The following is a 19714-nucleotide window of genomic DNA, read 5'->3' on the forward strand; positions in this document are numbered from 1 at the left end:
AGTAGTTTTTAGCCCATGGTCTGCAACCTCTTTAGGCTCTTACATCAGAGATCCAGCACATCAGATATTTGCTTTAGAATTTATAACCACAGCAAGATTACAGTTACAAAGCAGCAATGAAATGGTTTTGGGGGGTCACCACAGCACAAGGAGCTGTATTAAAGGGTCACAGCATTAGGAAGGTTAAAAACCGCTGCTCTTGAGATGGTGCTGAGTGTTCCAACTTGCCTTCCCCCGCACGCAGAATGCAAAGGCCGAGCCCTGCTTCCACTTCAGATTCTTTACCCTCCAACCACTGCATCTCTCTATCCTGGGCAGGCTCTGTGAAAGAAGGGCCTGGGAGAGGTGGACCTTAGCGATGAAGGCAGGGCCTGATCTGCCGGCCTTTCAGATCGGGAGAGACAAGGAGAAGGTTTTAGGGATATAATCCCTCACAGAAAGGAGCAGGTCAGCTACTCTGCCCAAAGCCAGGCCAGGTGTCCAGGATCATAGCCCAGGTAGGCCCCTTTCAGAAAAGGGTTCAGAGAGCATGCTCCAAGAAATTCCCTTGTCCTTCTCCACCAGAGACCAAGGGAGGGGCAGAGACCAGTGGAAGCTTGTAAAAGGCTTTGAAGATGAAACAGGCCTGTAGCCAAAGATTGTTGACACAGCCACACTAGGAGTTGGAGCTTAAGAGGCCGCTGCCAAGCCAATAAAACACAGCTATTGTCTCTCCTCGGCCCCTTTTAAATGCCAGCAGCCGCTGCCATATAAAAGGGCTTTCAATGACCCAGGAAACATAAGGCCTCAGCTCCAAACACTGTCAACCTCTCTCCTCTTCGCACGTGTCCTCTCCTCCACCATGACCTGCGGCTTTCTACCCGGAAACTTCAGCTGCGCCTCAGCCTGTGGGCCCCGGCCCGGCCGCTGTTGTATCTCTGCAGCCCCCTACAGGGGCATCTCCTGCTACCGCGGACTCTCAGGGGGCTTCGGCAGCCACAGTGTCTGTGGGGCCTTCCGCTCCGGCTCCTGTGGGCGCAGCTTCGGATACCGATCTGGAGGCGTCTGCGGGCCCAGCCCCCCCTGCATCACCACAGTCTCTGTCAATGAGAGCCTGCTCACACCCCTCAACCTGGAGATCGACCCCAATGCCCAGTGTGTGAAGCATGAGGAGAAGGAACAGATCAAGTGTCTCAACAGCAGGTTCGCGGCCTTCATCGACAAGGTGGGTGTCCTGGACCAGCCTCTTCCTGGAGCACAGTATGTCACAGCCAAGGCTGGGTGCCAAGGGGAAATCAGAGCAAAGACATACTCATAGAACCCTCAAAGCCAAAGGGACACAGACAGAAAGGATCAGAAAGCAGTACCTTTCAGTCTGGTGTGGGTAAACAAACTGAAGGTACCCTTAGAACTCAGAGCAGGACCTATGGGGCCCAGACCCAGCCTCTCCAGTGGAAACCATGTAGAAGCTTATGTAGAAAGTGGAGTGTCCTTGAGACCATGTAGATGCTTATGTAAGAAGATGGGTGTCCTTGAGACCATGTAGAAGTTTATGTAGGAAGTGGGGTGTCCTTGAGACCATGTAGATGCTTATGTAAGAAGATGGGTGTCCTTGAGACCATGTAGAAGCTTATGTAGGAAGTGGGGTGTCCTTGAGACCATGTAGATGCTTATGTAAGAAGATGGGTGTCCTTGAGACCATGTAGAAGCTTATGTAGGAAGTGGGGTGTCCTTGAGACATGTAGAAGCTTATGTAGAAAGTGGGGTGTTCTAACCATGTCAAGGTGAACTGGGACGTCTGCCTGGAGGCTTATCTCACAGAACCTCCATGTAGCCACTGGGGCCAGCATGCTCTGTGTGAGCTACTGCATTTGGAGCTGAGCACTCAGGCCTGGGCTATAGCCATGACCTGAGGCTTCAGGGTCTTATGCAGAACCAGGATGGACTCAAGAATGCAGCTATCTTCACAGAATACAGGTATCCACATGCAGCTGAGTCTTGAGCCCAAGCTCCAAAGAGAGAGCAGCTGGGGGGGCTGGGAAGAGCGGTCCAGAGCTGGCACACATGAGACACTAAAGGTAGCACAAGGAAGAACTTACCAAGGATATTGGTCATTACACAAAGGCATCTGAATCTGGGAGTGGATCAACCTGGTGGCGAGGAGATGTGATCAACATGCAGCTTGGGGCCCGATAGTCTGTAATAATGGTGGTGAGATATAGCCCCTGACAATCAACGGTCTCTCAACACAGTCAGCCATGTTCCCGGTCCTTCAATCCCACTCTTGAGCTCAGAGACACAGGCATTCCTGCACGTGGGTCCCAGGTGCTCATTACTCTAACTGTGATGCTGTTACAGGCATCCAGTAATTTGCACACACCCGTTCACTTTCCAGGGTTTACTGTCTGCCTTCCTAAACAGGCTTGCCCGTCTATCCGCAGGCTGGCCCTCACAGCTGCCTTGCTGTGTTACCTCCTTGAGGTAGAATGGTGCTCTGCACCGTTCTAAACGGTGCCTTAGCCGCCCAACCCTGTAGAAGGCTGGGAGTTTTATTCAAAGACACAGACTAAGAAGAAGCAGCTGAGTCTGGAATGAGTTAAGTGTGTTCAGTGACACCAGGTGAATTGACTGACCTTAGCTCTCCGGAAGGAGTTCAAGGTTACCACCTGCCTTCAGCCCCAGTGTGCCAGCAAGGGAGAACATCACACACACACACAGGCACACACACACACACACACACACACACACACACACAGGCACACACACACACACAGGCACACCCGCACACATGTGCACACACGATCATCCTACAAGAGTCTGTTGTCAGACTTCATTCTCTGACTTTAATTCTGGACCGCAGGTGCGCTTCCTGGAGCAGCAGAACAAGCTGCTGGAGACCAAGTGGCAATTCTACCAGAACCGCAAGTGCTGCGAGAGCAACGTGGAACCTCTGTTCGAGGGCTACATCGAGACCCTGAGGAGGGAGGCTGAGTGTGTGGAGGCCGACAGCGGGAGGCTGGCTGCCGAGCTCAACCACGCTCAGGAGGCCATGGAGGGCTACAAGAAGAGGTGAGAAGCACAGGGGGGTCTTGATCGGAGCTCCCTGGATACAGAAGAGCTGGCTTGTGGTTGGGGTCTCTGCCTGCTTAGTCAGGAAGCCCACCCTTGCCTTGTCAGTCTAGAAGCCCTCTCCTGTCTTCCTCCAGACACAGCGTCCCTGTCTTTCGAAGGGTTGTCATTGTCCCCCTTGGAGCTGTGCAAGGTGCCCTCCCTTTCTTCACCTAACAGACACTTGGGAAGGATCTACATTTCATGGTCTCTAGAACCAACCCTTAAGTCCCTGGATGACGTCTGAAGGGTTTCCTCCTCTAGTCTCCACCAACATTCCACACACATGTAGACACAGGATGCTACCAACCAAGCCAGCTGTGTGTGTGGTCCCTGGCCTTAGGGTGGAGTCTGCTTGTAGTCAAGCATGACATGGTCATGTATAGAGACAGTTCCATGTGACACAGGCATGAAGAATGAATACCAGGCCTCAGAAAGCTTCTGTTCCTCAAAGGAACCAACTGGCCTTCTTCAGTGGCATGCTCTCTTACAACCTCACTTACCCTCGCCCCTGCCCTGAGCAGGCCTTCCCTCAGGCTGCACTCTTGGCTCAGTCCAAAAAGAGATAATAAACAAGGTGCTCACCAAGGGTTCAGAGCCAAAGATGAGAAAAAAATCAACTACTCAATCTCCTGAACCTTAGACATGTACTCACACATGGATGTTCACATATATGCACATGCCCACACTTGCATGTTCACACATTAATGCATGTTCGCCTACACACTAATTAATACATGTATTTTCACATACATGGGCATGTGCACACACATGTATGTTCACATACATGCAAGTGTGCACACAGGTGTATGTTCATATACATGCACACAAATGTGTATATATGTATTTGTGTGTACAAATGCACAGCTTTCAAATGCCACTATCCTATCTCTACTGCAAAAACCCAGTGTGCTCACAGACCTGTGCCTGGACGATGACCCCTCTCAGATCCCCTAAGGAGACCTGTGATTCAGGCTGCTCTGTGAGCTGGCTTCATGCTGGCTTCATGGGTGTTTGGATAAAACCTTTCCCTCCTGCCTCAGGTACGAAGAAGAAGTTGCACTCCGGGCCACAGCAGAGAATGAGTTTGTGGCTCTAAAGAAGGTGAGTGATTGAAGCTAGTCCCTGCCCAGCCCCACCCTGTCCCCTCTGGCCTGCCACTCAGCACCCAGATGCCTCCAGCCCAAGGGAGAGCTAGCTTCATAGCTCTCTGCAAACCCCAACAGGACGTGGACTGTGCCTACCTGCGCAAGTCAGACCTGGAGGCCAACGCTGAGGCGCTGACCCAGGAGATCGACTTCCTGAGGCGACTGTACGAGGAGGTGAGGGCAGCAGCCAGGTGGAAGCCCGTCAAGCAGCCTTAGACAGTCCTTCCATGACTGTGAAGTCCTGTGTGGGCCAGGGGAGGTCTGACAGGTTGGCACAGGCATGTGGGGTTGGACTGAATTTTCAAGAAGCTTTTGACTGCTGTCTCCTTCCTGCTGCAGGAGACCCGCATCCTCCACGCCCACATCTCAGACACCTCTGTCATCGTCAAGATGGACAACAGCCGGGACCTGAACATGGACTGTGTGGTGGCTGAGATCAAGGCTCAGTATGATGACATCGCCAGCCGCAGCCGTGCAGAGGCTGAGTCCTGGTACCGCACCAAGGTGAGAGAGGTCAGGGTGTCTGTCCTGAGATGAGACAGTGGGAAGGACTCTGGGATCTATCAGAAAAGGCTTCTTGCACACCGGGAATCACAAGAAGATTGCACACAGCTCCAGGCTGAGGAGGCAGCCCAGCCTGCCCACTGTGTATCTTGCACTCCTGGTGGTAGTGTGCTCACTGGGTGGATGTTACATCCTGGGTCTCATGGGCGTCTCTGCTTCTCCCACCCCCAGTGTGAGGAGATGAAGGCCACAGTGATCAGGCATGGAGAGACTCTGCGCCGCACCAGGGAGGAGATCAACGAGCTGAACAGAATCATCCAGAGGCTGACGGCCGAGATTGAGAATGCCAAGTGCCAGGTATGTAAGGTTCGGCTGCTCTGAGACCAGAGAGGCTGGATGCCTACTCGGTGCCATACAGTCAGCGTGTGTCCTGCTTGGAGTTTACCGTTTAGTCTTCCACCTATTTGCACAGTTGGGTCTCTGATCACACTCACTCAGTTTGTCCCATGGGAGCACGGCAAGGGGCTGCTTCTAGAAAGTTCCTGACTGGTGGGAAGGACGGGATGCTATGCTCATAATGGACAGTGAGACCCAGAGACCCTTGTCCATCCTGCTCTCTTCTGTGTCCCCAGAACACCAAGCTAGAGGCTGCTGTGACCCAGTCTGAGCAGCAGGGAGAGGCCGCCCTCACTGACGCCCGCTGCAAGCTGGCTGAGCTGGAGGCTGCCCTGCAGAAGGCCAAGCAGGACATGGCCTGCCTGCTCAAGGAGTACCAGGAGGTGATGAACTCCAAGCTGGGGCTGGACATCGAGATCGCCACCTACAGGCGCCTGCTGGAGGGCGAGGAGCAGAGGTAGGCCCTCCCCCAAGCCATTATCTCTAACACCTGTCTTAGTCTGCCTTCTCCTAACTTTTGTATGTCAGTTTGAGCCCCAAGAGCCAACAGAAGCTAGAGACATTTCTGACTGAAGCCCTGCGCTCTTAAACTGGCCTTGGGTGTTCCATTGTTGCCACAGGGCCAGAGCTCCTGCCTAGTCAGACCCTGCAATGATTAGAAGTAGTGTAGTACCTTTGGGTCGGAACTCCCCTGGCTCTTGTATAGTGGGTACCCTGCTTAAGTTCATGAGGTCTTGCCTGTGTTAGAGCCACTGAACAATGTCTGCCCCTGATCTTTGTGCCCTGGAGGATACAGCCATTGTTCTGCATTGCTGTGAACACAGTGTGACCAGAGTGCTAGACAGAACACAAGCCGAAAAGGCTTTTCTTTGGCTCAGTTTCTGAGCATCTGGGAACACTGTAGCAAGAAGACTTAGGCAAGATTATTTAGGCCCCAGCACGGAAGTGCTGTTAAGTAGCTGCTGGCGTGGCAGCATGCCAGAGAAAAAAGAACCAGAGATTAGGTACAATGTAGGAAGTCTCACTTCCCATGACATACTTTCTCCTGCTCAACCCCACCTTGGCAGCTTCCCAAAACATCACCAGCTGTCAGATGAACCCTCAGAAGTGTCAGCCTGTTGGGGTCATTCCCTCCCAAGACTGAGCCCTTCCAAGTCTGCCAGGGACTTGTACAGGTTACCCATTGCAGAGTCAGCTGGATGGAGGCACAAAAGAACGGAAGCCAGTCTGAAGTCTGCTCAGTAGGGTGTTGTCGATCACAGCCACCGCCACCACAAAGACACCTTTTTCTATGTGACATGAAGATAAACATGGGCAGGAAGATGGTGGCTGAGGGAAAACTGATAACTTGTCTGTTCTGATGCCCTCTCTCTTCTCTCCCTTCTCTCCCCCTCAGGCTGTGTGAAGGCGTGGGATCTGTGAATGTCTGTAAGTACAATGAACCCTGAAAGGGAACCATATTGGGGCATCAGCAAAGATTCCCTGGGTGTGCTAAAAGGACAGTGGGCAAGCATCACTAATATTTCCAGTAGAAAGGGGAATGATATCACCCCAAGGGACCTCAGAGTCACTTAATATAATGTCTGCCTTGTGGAAGTGAGGAAGACGAGTCCACAGAGGGGAAGAGAGCAGGCATACATCGCGTACATCGGTAACTCAGGCCTCTTGGCTCCCAGGGGGAGGCTCCTCTACGCAGCTACAGCTTACAGACTAAAGCCGAGGCTTCCCGTGGCATTCTTCAGAGGGCTGAGCACACAAGTGGACCAAGGGTCAGTGACAGGCTGGGATGGCCGCCAGCCAGGCTTCAGGACTGACCCTGCCTTTGTCCTCACAGGTGTCAGCAGCTCCCGTGGTGGAGTTGTGTGCGGTGACCTCTGTGTGTCTGGTTCACGGCCTGTGACTGGCAGCGTCTGCAGTGCCCCATGCAGCGGGAACGTGGCAGTGAGCACTGGCCTGTGTGCTCCCTGTGGAAGCGGACCTTGTCACCCTGGGAGGTGTTAGAAGTCAAGAGGGAGCCATGAAGAGGCCTGGCCTACAAGGCTGAGCACAGTAGTCTCAAGGTCTGCTGCCCTTGTGTTCTGAGAATACATTCCCCATCCCCAGTAGCTGACCCTCCGGCTACCTGCTGGCAAGGGGGGGCTTACTGCCGATAGATTAGCCTCCTGCCTCAGCTGCAGCCCTGGAAATACCCACTGCTGCTTTCTGGGCTTCTGGCCTCTAGGCCCCGTTGTGCAATAAACTGTGCCTACTCTCAGAGCTGTGTAAGACATTGTGCTTTCTTGTGGTGGGCCCATACCGTCACCGAGGAGCACTAGCTTGGTCATATGTCCTGGTGACTTGGGACACTGGGGCCTATTTTATGATAGGCATGTACAGGCCCTGTTCTCAAACAGAATTGCCTCCCCACCCCCACCAGGCAGAGCTCAAAGCACAGATTGCCTATATCACACCTCCTAGACCATGTGGCTTTGGGGGTGTTGCCCACCAATCAAAGAGAGATGCGACCCCTGAGCCCTGTTTCCCCCAAACACACATCCTGTGTTCACTCTCAGCAGACTCCTCAATCAGTCCCTGTGGTTGGTACAGCGAGACAGATAGGCTTCCTTTCTCCAGCTAGTCCTGAAGGAAACCAGAGGCCACAGGCTCTGCTGAAAGGCAAAGTTCTATGTGTGTATCTATTTGTCTGTCTGTCTGCCTGCCTGCCTGCCAACATGCCTGTCTGTCTGTCTGCCTACCTGTCTTTGTGTGTCTGTCTGTCTGTCTGCCTACCTTTCTGCCTCTCTGCCTGCTGTATCTGTCTGTCTGTCTCTGTGTCTATCTGCTTGTCTGTCTGTCTGCCTACCTGCCTGTCTTTCTGTCTCTGTCTGCCTATCTGTCTGTTCCTGTCTGTCTGTCTCTCTATTTCTGCCTGCCTACGTATCTGTTTTCCTCTGTCTGACTGTCTATTCACTCACACCCTGCTTCCTTCTTTCACATACTTACTCCTTGCACCCTAACACCACACACACACACACACACACACACACACACACACACACACACACTTCACAGCAGCAGCTCTCAGAAGTGTCACCAGAACTACTTTGTGTTGCTTTGGACCCCATTCCTCATTGTCACTGCCACCTTGTCTCCTCACACCCATCCCCCACACTAAGATAGACTCTGTTCCTCTTGGATTGACCTCACTGGGCCCAGGATGCTCCAGAATAGAAGACCCAGAAAAGCTCTGAGCCAGGCCTTGAGTGTCCTCCACCCCTAAGCATCAGCCACTGCTGCTCTCCCTGTTCCTCCCCTTCCTCTCAGCCCATGGCCTCTTCCCCACCCACCCACACTCTCTTGAAAAACGCCCCACCCCCTCACTCTGTAGGTCCCACCTACCGGCCATCCAGTCAGATGACAGCCAAGGCCAGGTCTTCATGGGCAGAACAAACTTCACGGTTCTTGGTGTGTCGGATGAATTTGCAGTCCTGGTTTTCTGATATAATTTTAATCTGTTCACATCTACCCTGATAAGTTCACGGGAGATGATGCTTTTAACCTACATGAATGAGTTAAGTAGTGTCCTAGTCAGGGTTTCTATTCCTGCACAAACATCATGACCAAGAAGCAAGTTGGGGAGCAAAGGGTTTATTCAGCTCACACTTCCACATTGCTGTTCATCACCAGATGATGTCAGGACTGGAACCCAAGCAGGTCAGGAGGCAGGAGCTGATGCAGAGGCCATGGAGGGATGTCACTTACTGGCTTGCTTCCCCTGGCTTGCTCAGCCTGCTTTCTTATAGAACCCAGGTCTACCAGCCCAGGGATGGCACCACCCACAATGGGCTGGGCCAGGGATGGCTCCACCCACAATGGGCTGGGCCAGGGATGGCTCCACCCACGATGGAGAAATCTGAACAAATGTCAGAATATTCACCCAGATATAGCAGTGGTAAAAAAACACCAACAACAGCAAAAAGTTATGTTTCTAAGAAAGTCCACCTGATGAGCAGACATGCTTGTACAGTTCCATGTGTACAGGAGTGTGAGTGACTCAAAGGCTGCCTGGGCAATCATACACACACACACACACACACACATACACACACTCACACACACACACACACACACACTCACACACACACACACACTCACACACACATACACACACATTCACACTCATACATACACTCATACACACACATACACACTCTCACACACACAGACACCCATACATACACACTCACACACACTCATATACACACTCACACACACACTTACACACATACACACACTCACACACATACACATTCATACACACACACACACACACACACACACACACATCCAATCCTGGGGCTCCTTGTTAGTTCCATGTTCATATTCCCCGGGCAGAGCCTGTGAATCTGGGGGGGGGGGTCCTCTAAGCCTGGATCTTCATTGTCTTTCTGGGCCTTGAGGGCCTCCTTTCTCCTTCTTGGAAGAACATTTGAGTTTGGAGGAAAGAGTCAAAGAGCTCTACAAAGAACCTTGGGCCTTAGGGCTGGAAGAAAAGGAGAGCCTGGGGGCGCTGATCTTCAGGATTCCCTGGGAGCCTCAAGTGAACAACTCTTCTGCTTCCCACTCTGTTCCCTGCCTCTACCCCACCCCCACACCACCCCACCCCACCCCCACCTCTTTCTTCATCCACAGGAGTTTTCCCACCCTTGTCATCTTTGTCCACTGCCTTGCTGGCTCACAAGCAGCCAGGTTTCCTAGCATCTCTGAGTAATACTGGGGATGCTCTGGCAATCAGACCTTCTGTGCCAACACGCCCCAGATGAGAAGGCTCATGCAATGATAGCGCCAAACCCTTAGCTTCTGCTCTGGGCATCAGCCAGAAGAGCTCCCAAGCTCACCATGGGATGAAGACATCACACTTAATCACATAGTTCAGCATTTCTCAACCTGTGGGTTGCAACCCTCTTTAAGGGTTGAATGACCCTTTCACAGGGGTTGCCTAAGACCATTGGAAAGCAGAGATATTTACATTACGATTCATAACAGCAGCAAAATTGCAGTTATGAAGTAGCAACAAAAAAGATTTTATGGTTGGTGGGGGGGGGGTGTCACCACAACATGAGGAAGTTGTATTAAAGGGTCACAGATTTAGGAAAGTTGAGAACTTCACCTTAACTACCTGGGCTCCAGAAGTGAGAGCCCCCAACTGCACATGCTGGTTACCAAAGCCAGGACAAGAGCTTAAGTATCCTGGCCTTTTCCCACCATCCCACTGTGCCTTCTCAACTGAAGGACTAGGGGTGCAGGACCACCACACTGTTAGAGTCGTTAGGTCTGAAGCTCTGACAAGCATGGCCGCTCGTCCCCAGTAGACGAGTTAAAAACAGGCAACAGTGAAAGGTAGAGAAGGAAGATTTACCAATGTGGCCTCCAGTCTACTGACTACCCCAAGCCCATCTTTGGGGTTTTGGAATGAGGTTGAGATTTAAATAGCAAGAGGCATGCATTACTAAGCAGCCCTGATTAAGTGTAGTTCTGCCCATTTCTGTCTTAGCTACAGTTTCTTCTTCAAGGTGGTCTGATAAGTTGTCAGAATTCCCCAGGGTTGGCTCCAAGCATGAGATTCCTGGGAATTCCTATTCCTCTAGGAACATTGTTTCAATCTCCAGAACGAGAGGCACAAGTCTCTGGGGAGTTTCTCCATGCCTGCTAGGAGGAATGTTCACAAGGCCTTCATGGAAACAGTAACAAAAAGAATGAAGATCAAGTTCCTGTCATCATTTAATGCTACCCAGTGTCCAACATTTTATCTGCCTTTCCCCATTAACCCTCCTGAGGAAACCATCTTCAAATATGGCCCCCACTAATTCTGCCCTTTGCTGAACATAGCCATTAAGAGCACAGAATGGGCTCAAGACCCAACTTCTTGATTTGGGCCTGGTCCCTATACTCCATTTGTCAGTGAGGGTCCCTCCATTGTGAGAACTGGAAACCATGAAGGTGAAGGGAGGGCCCCAGCCATTACCCCAGCTGAGCTCTTAATCAGCTGCCAGCACCAAATACCAACCATCTCAGAAAGGCATTTCAGACTAACCATTTACAGGAAGCCCATCCCAGTATCATAAAGAAAAACAGTTACCCACTGCTCCATGAAAATGGTATTTTAGGCAACTGCCTTTGGGAAGTTTGGTTATGATCTAAGAGCTAAGTGTGGAGACGTTGGTACCCCATAACGGAGTACCGATGTAACAAAATCTAGAACCTGTGGTATTGGCTTTGGGGCTAGCCCTCCGGTTGAGCCCAAGTGTCCCCAGGAAGACATCTGAGGAAGAACTGACCACAGAGAGATGATGAACATTAATTAGTACCTGGGGAGCAGAGAGGATGCGCCTAGTGTTTGTTCATTCTCTCACACACAGAGAAGGGAAGCTAGGGGCTCACACAGAGTATTAGGCTCCAACACAAATGTCTCGGTGAAACTGTATTCATGAGGAGTTGATTTGGCTCGGTGTTGCAGGTTTTTCCATGTCTCCCAGAGGAAGTATGGGGGAGCAGAATCATTCTTCTCACTATGGCCCACAGAGAGAACTCACTGACTGACTTCCATTTCTCTCCCCTGTCATACCCAGTCCTCTAGATCGTGTGGCAGTACCCCATGTTCAGAGCAGGTCATCTCCCCCTTAGTTAATTTTCTCTGGAAACCCCTTTACACACACAGCCAGGGTGTGCTTCACAGATACCCTAGGTCACCCTCAATCCGGTGAAATGAAGGTCAAAGTTCACCACAGCACCAAGCAAGCCCCAGTCTCACCTACCAGCACAGCTCCTGAGGTTTACTGTCTTACCTCTTGTTAACCACCTCTCCTTCCCCCAGCCTTCTACCCTCTACTGCAGTTAATAATCACTCACACTAATCTGCTCAGATTATTATATCTGAGCCTGGCTGGTCTACTCCAGCTGACAATCTCAACCTCAGCTCCAGATAGTAACCAGCAGCACGATCAGCCTTGGCAAGGGAGGTTCTGAGAACCTCTCTATCATCACAGTACCTAAAAAGATGCCAGGCGAAGAGAAAGAGTCCCCCTGGAAGGCCACAGAAACAGGAGGAGTAAGGAACTTGTGCTTGAAGCCTCCCTGGTAGGATGCATAACTCAGCGGGAGAGCATTTGTTTAGCATGTGCAGAGACAATGGGTGTTGGGTCCTCAGTACTGGGAAAAATGTTTGTTTTAAATTTTAAAAATGACACCCCCCTTTGGATATTTGCTGCATGCCATCATTCGCTGACACCCTTCCCCACAATGTAGGCACCATCGTCTCGTTTCACAGATCAAGATGTGAAGTCCAGTGAGGAAGAGAAACCTGCCTGCTGTGGTACCAGAGATAGCCAGACAGACTGCTGTTCCAACAATGCCTCTAGAAACAGAGCCTCTTTCCCGTCTCCTGGGAGAGCTGGGGGTTGCCCTAGGAATGTTCATCCCCCTCACTCTCCAGCAGAGAAGCAACAGGCATTCACCCACACAGCAGGTGACTGTCACCACTCTGAATCAGTAGCCAGGTCTCCTGACCTATCCACAGTCCCTCTCCTCCCCACCTCTGCCATTCTCTGAGTCCCTTCCTCACTGAACCCCAGAAATTCCCATCGCAGAAGGGGAGCAAAAATGACTGTGTCGGAGAATCCCTGGGTGACATTTCACCTTGTCTAGAGATATCTTTGCTCATCATAATGAGAGACAGAGGAAACCCCCTCCATCTAGTGAGGAGGCAAGAATGCTACAAAGTAAAATGTTCAGAGCAGGGACAGTCGCCCCGCCCACTGAGACAGAACCAGACTCTGCTTTCAGTTTGGCTTTGTTGTCCCAAAAGCCTGGTTTTTCCAGACCAGGTAGGAGGTGTCTTTGCCGATTGAAAACGCCCAGCTGGCTGGTGGGGTCCTGAGACCCTGGCAGAGGCACCTGGCAGCAGTAGCATTTTTGAAGAGACTGGGGCGCTGGTTTGATTCGCTGCAATTAGTTTATTGGGAACACAAGGTGAGGTGAAGGCAAACGAGCAGGCAGCTGAGTCCCTGGTCTGGGGGAGCTGCTGCTAGGCAGACCCGGAAGAAGATACTCTGGGTCACGTAGTCTCTTGCACAGTGACAGAAGAGTCACAACCATGTTGGTCCTTGTCTCCTTGCCCAGGCAATATCGTGCGAAGGGACCCCGGTAAAGTCAGACAAAGAGGATCCTGGGGCAGCGGATCCTCCGAGAGCCTAAGACCAATGAATCCAGCAAAAAGGCAGGAGGGGAAAGAAAAGCAAGAATTCTGGGAACAAGTTGCTAGGGAAAGCTACAGAATGAGATGAAGGCGCGGAGGCCACCGCCCCGCTCTGCTGTCCCTTTGGGAAGGGTGGCCCGTGGCAGTGGCTTGCAGCTCTGTGGCCTTCTAGCACTTCTTACAGCTTCCGCTGCAGGCGCCTGCTCCGGCGCAGGGGGCGCAGGCATTGGGGGTGCCCACCACCACATTGCCACTGCAAGGTGCGCTGCACACTCTGGTGTTGACAGCAGGGGCAGTACCAGAGACGCAGAGATCGCCACAGACGACGCCACCTCGGGAGCTGCTCACGCCTGAAAGCCGGGAGAACCGGGGAAACCATGTCAGGCACCACCACTACCAAGAGGCTCTGCAGCAAGCTCAAATGTTCCCGCCCCAAAGGCGCGCACCACCCCAGCAGGAAAGGGGGAGGCTGGGATTACTTACACACATTCACGGAGCCAACACCCTCACACAACCTGTGGGAGAGGAAAGGGAGACGTTAGTCCAGCAAAAGCGTTCAACAGGGGCCACCACAGGTCGGTCTAGGCTCTTGCCCCAGGGAAAGGGTACTTGTGAGAAACTAGGAAACTCGGAGCTGGGGGTACCATGCAAGTTCTGAAGCCAAAGCATGCCCTCTAGCCCTCTACCACCCCATGCTTATTAGCTGTGCACCCCAGTGGGCTCCAGGACTCCCCCCAAAATATTCCAACTGCTCTCCTGGCACTAAGACTCCCTACACACACACATGCTGAGGCACTGGCTGCTGTTGCCCTGTCAGTTTTGAGCTGTAAGTGTATTCGGGAGAGGGGAGTAGGCATAATTTTCTAAACCCCATCCAATTGTCATTGAGAAAATATTGCCCTAAGGGAAAGAAGAACCTTGAGCCCTGCGTCTGAAGAAAATGCCTGTCTTCATAAATGACTCCAGATGGAGAGATAGGAGCTTAGACCCTTAGAGCGGGCTTGGAAGCTACCTACAGCTGACCTCTCCTTGGGCACCCACAGAGAAAATGGCCAAAGATAGTTCAGGACTAAGACTCCAATTCTACCTGACCTGTATTTCTTTTCCACTTGACTTTATTTTCCAGAAGGGAACCAAGCATCAATGGCCAGAACACACAATGACCGAGGCTGACAAACTCAGGACGGATGCCATGGTCCCCTGGATCTCTCCCCCTGTGTGGTGAAGCTGAGGTTCCTATTCAAGGATCTGTCCAGGTTTCTCTCTCTCCAACTTCCAGATTCTCAGGCATCTTCACCAGTACCTCAGGGCTTCCCACACTACTTGGTTGTGCTGCGGAGTTCTCAGTGTGAGCACATGCCAAGTCTGTGTCCCATCTGCCAAGTACACACTATTCTCTATCTGTGTGCCCCCTGGAAGCTGGCTACACACACACACACACACACACACAAAGAAGCTCAGATCACAACCAAACAACTGAGAGAAAGTATAAAAAAAAAAAAAAAAAAAAAAAAAAAAAAGACCTTGGGGTGTGAGGAGCCTTCCACCACGGAAAGGATGAATAGCAAGGGGAGCTCCACCAGTACCCAACACTGAACAGCAAAAACTAATAAAGGTTCAAGAGAGAATGAGTCTCTGCTGTCCACTACTACAGTCCTAACTGCAATGGGAAGACACTCCTTGCACTCCTTAGTTACCATGGTAACACCTAAGCAGGGGTTGGGGGACTCCACTGCCAGGAGATGCTACTGTGAGATAAATCTGAATTTACAAGGTTGAGTTGGAGCTGTCCAGGGACATCTTAGACCAGGAGATGGAATCCTGAGAAATCACCCGGCACAAAATAGGAGAAGAGAAAACTGCACCCTGGGTATGAAAGCTAGCTAGACTCTGAGAGGGGAAAACCCAGCATCACCCTATAGGGAGCCTTAGAGGGAGGCCATCAGGAGCGAGTGGAATGGAGGTAGGTAAAAGGTTAGATCGAGATTAAAGGACTTACATAGATTTGCTATCCACGAGCGGGACGGTGAAGTGAGGAAGCGAAGGTGGGCCGGTCCCCAAAACGTGGGACTCAATGCTGAGGACCCAAGAAGGGTTGGGAAAGTAAAAAGCTACAGGACTCACCTCTGCTCCTCGCCCTCCAGCAGGCGCCTGTAGGTGGCGATCTCGATGTCCAGCCCCAGCTTGGAGTTCATCACCTCCTGGTACTCCTTGAGCAGGCAGGCCATGTCCTGCTTGGCCTTCTGCAGAGCAGCCTCCAGCTCAGCCAGCTTGCAGCGGGCGTCAGTGAGGGCAGCCTCTCCCTGCTGCTCAGACTGGGTCACAGCAGCCTCCAGCTTGGTGTTCTGGGGACACAGAAGAGAGCACGATAGACAAGGGTCTCTGGGTCTCACTGTCCATTATGAGCATAGCATCCCGTCCTTCCCACCAGTCAGGAACTTTCTAGAAGCAGCCCCTTGCCGTGCTCCCATGGGACAAACTGAGTGAGTGTGATCAGAGACCCAACTGTGCAAATAGGTGGAAGACTAAATGGAAAACTCCAAGCAGGACACACGCTGACTGTGTGGCACCGAGTAGGCATCCAGCCTCTCTGGTCTCAGAGCAGCCGAACCTTACATACCTGGCACTTGGCATTCTCGATCTCGGCCGTCAGCCTCTGGATGATTCTGTTCAGCTCGTTGATCTCCTCCCTGGTGCGGCGCAGAGTCTCTCCATGCCTGATCACTGTGGCCTTCATCTCCTCACACTGGGGGTGGGAGAAGCAGAGACACCCATGAGACCCAGGATGTAACATCCACCCAGTGAGCACACTACCACCAGGAGTGCAAGACACACAGTTGGCTGCCTCCTCAGCCTGGAGCTGTGTGCAATCTTCTTGTGATTCCCAGTGTGCAAGAAGCCTTTTCTGATAGATCCCAGAGTCCTTCCCACTGTCTCATCTCAGGACAGACACCCTGACCTCTCACCTTGGTGCGGTACCAGGACTCAGCCTCTGCACGGCTGCGGCTGGCGATGTCATCATACTGAGCCTTGATCTCAGCCACCACACAGTCCATGTTCAGGTCCCGGCTGTTGTCCATCTTGACGATGACGGAGGTGTCTGAGATGTGGGCGTGGAGGATGCGGGTCTCCTGCAGCAGGAAGGAGACAGCAGTCAAACGCTTCTTGAAAATTCAGTCCAACCCCACATGCCTGTGCCAACCTGTCAGACCTCCCCTGGTCCACACAGGACTTCACAGTCATGGAAGGACTGTCTAAGGCTGCTTGACGGGCTTCCACCTGGCTGCTGCCCTCACCTCCTCGTACAGTCGCCTCAGGAAGTCGATCTCCTGGGTCAGTGCCTCCGTGTTGGCCTCCAGATCTGACTTGCGCAGGTAGGCACAGTCCACGTCCTGGGAGAGAGGGAGGTGTGAGCCTTACTCACTCAGCTGATTGTGTTCTAATCTGTCTTACTTCATCTATCATCCCATGAGGCACAGCGGAGAAAGATCACTGTGTCAAGTCATCTCTGCTCCCATTTCCCAGCATGCACTTGACAGTTCCTCAGAGTAGACCCTGCCTCTCAACCTCCAAGATGTCTTCCCACTTGCTCTTTGGTTCTGTTCTGTTGTTAAAAGCTTCCCATTTGGCTCCCAGAACTTCCAGCTGAACCAGCAGTACATGAGGCCAAGTGGCCACTCCTAGTAGCCTTCTCTACCCTTACATGGCCTTGGTTCCTATTATTCTGATCAGACTTGTACAATGCATGTAGACCACACCACTTTCAATGAACAGCATAAAGCCCGGTGGCTCCTGGAAACCCAACCATATACCCCAGATTGAGGGAAAGGCACATCAAGGCTCATACAGCCAAGGTCCTGCATCAGAGCAGGAGCCAATAGATATTCCAAACTGTTTCCTGGCCCCTTGGGAATGGGATGACTGACTCTCCAGATGCCGACCTTCCAAATGGCTGCTGCCTTCACCACAGCCCTGGGTCTGACATTCACTGGGCCATCTCTCTGAGACTTTTCCTATTTTGATGTGGAAAGATTAAAATTCCTAAAGCACAAGTGTGTCCCTTGTGTGTGTTGCTCTGACTCACACTCACCTTCTTCAGAACCACAAACTCATTCTCAGCAGTGGCTCTCAGAGAAACTTCCTCCTCGTACCTAGGACAGAGAGAAGAGACATGAGGCCAGGTGTGGAAACCCACACTCCATGCAAGGTGCTCAGGAGAAGAGCCCTCAGTATTTGTGACCCTGAGAAGTCTCTCTGGAGGAATCACAGCTATATGGGACTGTGGGGAAGAGTGTAAGCAAACCTCCAAGTGATGTTATGAAGTCAACACAGGGAGAACATGAGGATTTGACACCAAATTCTTCTGGGAGTGGACACATATGGTTGTGCATACGACAGCTCCAACCTCGCCCCTTTTGCATGTGAGTCCCAGCCCAGCTGCTGAACACCCAAGATTCCTGGGCTGAGTACCCAAGGCAGAGAAACAGACAGTATGGCTCATGGCTCTCCTACTTCCCTGAGCAGAATCTGTTCAGTGGTGACAGTAAAGAGCATCAAAGTGAGAAAGGGTTGTGGAGGGGTCTGTCTGTCCTCCCCAGAAAAGGCAGAGCTGAAACTGTGCATGCAGACACTCTCCAGTCCCCTCCAAAAGGCATCTGGAGATCTCTCACAAACAGTAGATCCTACGGTGACGTAAGCCTTCCATGACGTAAGGCTACACTTCCATGAACTGGGCTTTGGTAGAGAGTACATCTTGTGCCAGCAGCACATCAGGCCGCTCTCACCTCTTCTTGTAGCCCTCCATGGCCTCCTGAGCGTGGTTGAGCTCGGCAGCCAGCCTCCCACTGTCGGCCTCCACACACTCAGCCTCCCTCCTCAGGGTCTCGATGTAGCCCTCGAACAGAGGTTCCACGTTGCTCTCGCAGCACTTGCGGTTCTGGTAGAATTGCCACTTGGTCTCCAGCAGCTTGTTCTGCTGCTCCAGGAAGCGCACCTGCCATGGGAGAGGAAGAAGGGGTTCAGGGGGCAGGTCTGGGATGATGGTGGAGATGAAACTGAGGGGATCTGGGAAGGAACCGGGGTCTCCATTCCCTTATCTTAGCCCTGCCTGGCTTTCCCACGTGGAGGGGGCACAAGGGTCAGTGCCTACCCTCAGGAATCTGTGTGGACATTTCAGTGTCCTCTGCTGGGCTCAGCGCTCTCCTCTGAAGCTAGGAAGGCAGGAGCTCCCACAAGCAGAGCACCCACATTCACATCCCAGAAACTGGCCAGGGAGGTGGGGTCACAGGCCACTTGGAGGCTCTCACTAGGAAGGCCTCTGCCCTTCCTCCCATAGTTTGAAGCCTCCCTGTGAGCACAGGTGGAGCCTCCCTTCTTGAGCTGCTCACAGCTCCATTCTGCAGCCCCTGGGACTCCCTGCAGTCAGTTTGTGCCCAGGACAGCCTGGCCAGTCCCCCTGGCCATAAGCTCTGCTTTTCAGGACTGACAGGGGAGCCCTGTGAATCCTCTCTTGAGACTAGAGGCTCAATATGAGGGAGCTTTCTGCCTCCTGTTCCCCTCAGAGCCCAGCCTTGGTTATGACATACTGTGCTCCAGGAAGAGGCTGGTCCAGGACACCCACCTTGTCGATGAAGGCCGCGAACCTGCTGTTGAGACACTTGATCTGTTCCTTCTCCTCATGCTTCACACACTGGGCATTGGGGTCGATCTCCAGGTTGAGGGGTGTGAGCAGGCTCTCATTGACAGAGACTGTGGTGATGCAGGGGGGGCTGGGCCCGCAGATGCCTCCAGATCGGTATCCGAAGCTGCGCCCACAGGAGCCGGAGCGGTAGGCCCCGCAGACACTGTGGCTGCCGAAGCCCCCTGAGAGTCCGCGGTAGCAGGAGATGCCCCTGTAGGGGGCTGCAGAGATGCAGCAGCGGCCGGGCCGGGGCCCACAGGCTGAGGCGCAGCTGAAGGCGCGGCCACCACAGTAGGATCCACAAGTCATAGTTATCTGGGGTGTAGGGTCACTGGGAGACTGGAGACGTCCAAGTGGAGGGTACAGTGGACGTGGATTCGGGTGTTTACCTCTTTAGGTTTGTTGGCCTTTTATATATGTGGGGACCCTGACTGTGGCCACGTGGTCTGAAGCAATTAGGTAGCTTTATGAGCTTGGCTTGTTTAGCTGCTGTGGCTCCTCCCTAAATGTGCTAAATTGGTTGACCAGTTACAGGTGTTTATGGTCCTTTAGCCTAAACTGTACAATTTTTTTCTTCAAAGTGCCAGCTCACTTCTCCATCCCCTGCTTCTGTGCCCAACATACAAAAATGGAAGACAAGTGTAGGTGACTCACAATGCAAGGAAA

General features: G+C 52.3%; 2 protein-coding genes across 2 annotated transcripts; one reads left to right on the forward strand and one right to left on the reverse strand.

The window, feature by feature from the left end:
* Positions 1-841: 841 nt before the first annotated feature.
* On the forward strand, positions 842-7136 carry LOC308438256 (keratin, type II cuticular Hb1-like; the record flags this gene model as incomplete). Its single annotated transcript, XM_080939599.1, has 9 exons — positions 842-1204; positions 2840-3048; positions 4131-4191; positions 4314-4409; positions 4575-4739; positions 4971-5096; positions 5372-5592; positions 6532-6563; positions 6970-7136. The coding sequence occupies 9 exons, from the start codon at positions 842-844 to the stop codon at positions 7134-7136; spliced, it is 1440 nt and encodes a 479-aa protein (XP_080795725.1).
* A 6400-nt stretch (positions 7137-13536) lies between these two features.
* On the reverse strand, positions 13537-19357 carry LOC308438255 (keratin, type II cuticular Hb6; the record flags this gene model as incomplete). Its single annotated transcript, XM_080939598.1, has 9 exons — positions 13537-13718; positions 13852-13883; positions 15493-15713; positions 15989-16114; positions 16335-16499; positions 16665-16760; positions 17459-17519; positions 18153-18361; positions 18989-19357. The coding sequence occupies 9 exons, from the start codon at positions 19355-19357 to the stop codon at positions 13537-13539; spliced, it is 1461 nt and encodes a 486-aa protein (XP_080795724.1).
* Positions 19358-19714: the final 357 nt, after the last annotated feature.

This window comes from Micromys minutus, assembly GCF_963924665.1.
Source record: "Micromys minutus genome assembly, chromosome: 27".
NCBI lineage: Eukaryota > Metazoa > Chordata > Mammalia > Rodentia > Muridae > Micromys > Micromys minutus.